The following is a 1,428-nucleotide window of genomic DNA, read 5'->3' as shown; positions in this document are numbered from 1 at the left end:
AGATGTCCTCAAGGAGCAGGCCAGATTGACCTCCCACCCTGGCTACACACAAGGACAGCTAGAGTTGTCTCTGGTAGAAGGAGTCATAGCACAAGCTCTGTGATCCTGAGCGCTTAAGCAGACAGCCACCTGCCTTCAAAGCATCCTGCATTGAGGATGCCTATTATGCTTACTGTGGATCTTGGATTGTCTTCTCCCGGTGCCTCCAGCCTGAACAGAAGATAACACAGACCATGTGCTTTCCCAGGCATTCCCTCAGCCTCCTTCCCAAAGCCAGGCCTGCACACTGGTGGAAATCCTAATTAGCTACTCCTGTTACTGTCATTTTAATGAAGGTGGTTATTCCACCTGCATGTGTCCTTCATGTATTTCCTTCATGAATGTTTTCTGTTTTGACTCACATCTCTTTTCTGCTTTTGGAATTGGCTCTGAATGTTTGTGCATGGTTCATTTTCTCATTTTAATTTAGAATGAAATAGAACTCAGAATGCTCTGTATATTCATCAAGACCTGGAAAATGGAAATAGGCAGTCTTTCATTGTCATCAATAGTCTACTATTTCAAAAGCAATCAAGTCTTGCCAATGTTTTTTTTTTCCTTGCTTTTCTATCAGGACATTACAATAAAACATGCTACTTATTTGTTAGTAAATTTGGCCTCACACCTCCAAATCACATGACTTTTTTGGGGGGTGGGAAAAAATGTATATTTATAATTTTCCAGCTGGATTTAGTTCAGATGATTCCAATTTTGTTGGCAACATCTAAAGCATTGTAATCAGGAGCCAGTCAAACATATGCCTTCTTCTCTCCATCAGGTCTGATCAGGGAATTGACCTTAGCCACATCAATGTCATACAGCTTCTTCACAGCCTGTTTGAGCTGATGCTTGTTGGCTTTAACATCCACAATGAACACAAGTGTGTTGTTGTCTTCTATTTTCTTCATGGCTGACTCAGTGATCAGGGGGAACTTGATGATAGCATAGTGATCAAGCTTGTTTCTCCTCAGAGCACTCTTCCCAGGGTATTTGGGCTGTCTTCGGAGCCAGAGCGTCTTGGGCCGCCGGAAGGTGGGTGAAGTGCGGATCTTCTTTTTGTGGCTGTGGACACCTTTCAGCACTGCCTTCTTGGCCTTCAAAACCTTTTCCTTGGCTTCGGCTTTAGGAAGGGCAGGAGCTACCTTCTTTGCTTTCGGTACCATCTTGGTGAAAAGCAGACATTTTAATTTTACTATGTTTAGCTTACCAATAACCATTTTCTCATACTTCAGACACTCATCAGAAAATTCAGCTCTTTATCCAATCACATTGTAATATATCCTAAGCCTAACCATTTAGCTCCCCCAAATAATCCTCTAATTCAGACATATAGAGACATCAACCCCATGTTTCTGTTTTCTCTCTGTTTCCCTTTCAATATTTAGGGTC

At 42.2% G+C, this 1,428-nt stretch overlaps 1 protein-coding gene across 1 annotated transcript; it reads right to left on the bottom strand.

Annotated features, from left to right (window-relative positions):
* Positions 1-751: 751 nt before the first annotated feature.
* Positions 752-1,202, bottom strand: LOC122122849 (60S ribosomal protein L23a-like). Its single transcript, XM_042697265.1, has one exon. It carries the CDS (start codon positions 1,200-1,202, stop codon positions 789-791), a length of 414 nt encoding a protein of 137 aa, XP_042553199.1. The 3' UTR covers positions 752-788.
* Positions 1,203-1,428: the final 226 nt, after the last annotated feature.

The sequence above is a fragment of the Dipodomys spectabilis genome, unplaced genomic scaffold, assembly GCF_019054845.1.
Source record: "Dipodomys spectabilis isolate Male_0828 unplaced genomic scaffold, ASM1905484v1 ptg000215l, whole genome shotgun sequence".
NCBI classification, from domain to species: domain Eukaryota; kingdom Metazoa; phylum Chordata; class Mammalia; order Rodentia; family Heteromyidae; genus Dipodomys; species Dipodomys spectabilis.
This window is presented reverse-complemented; position numbering and strand designations above follow the sequence as displayed.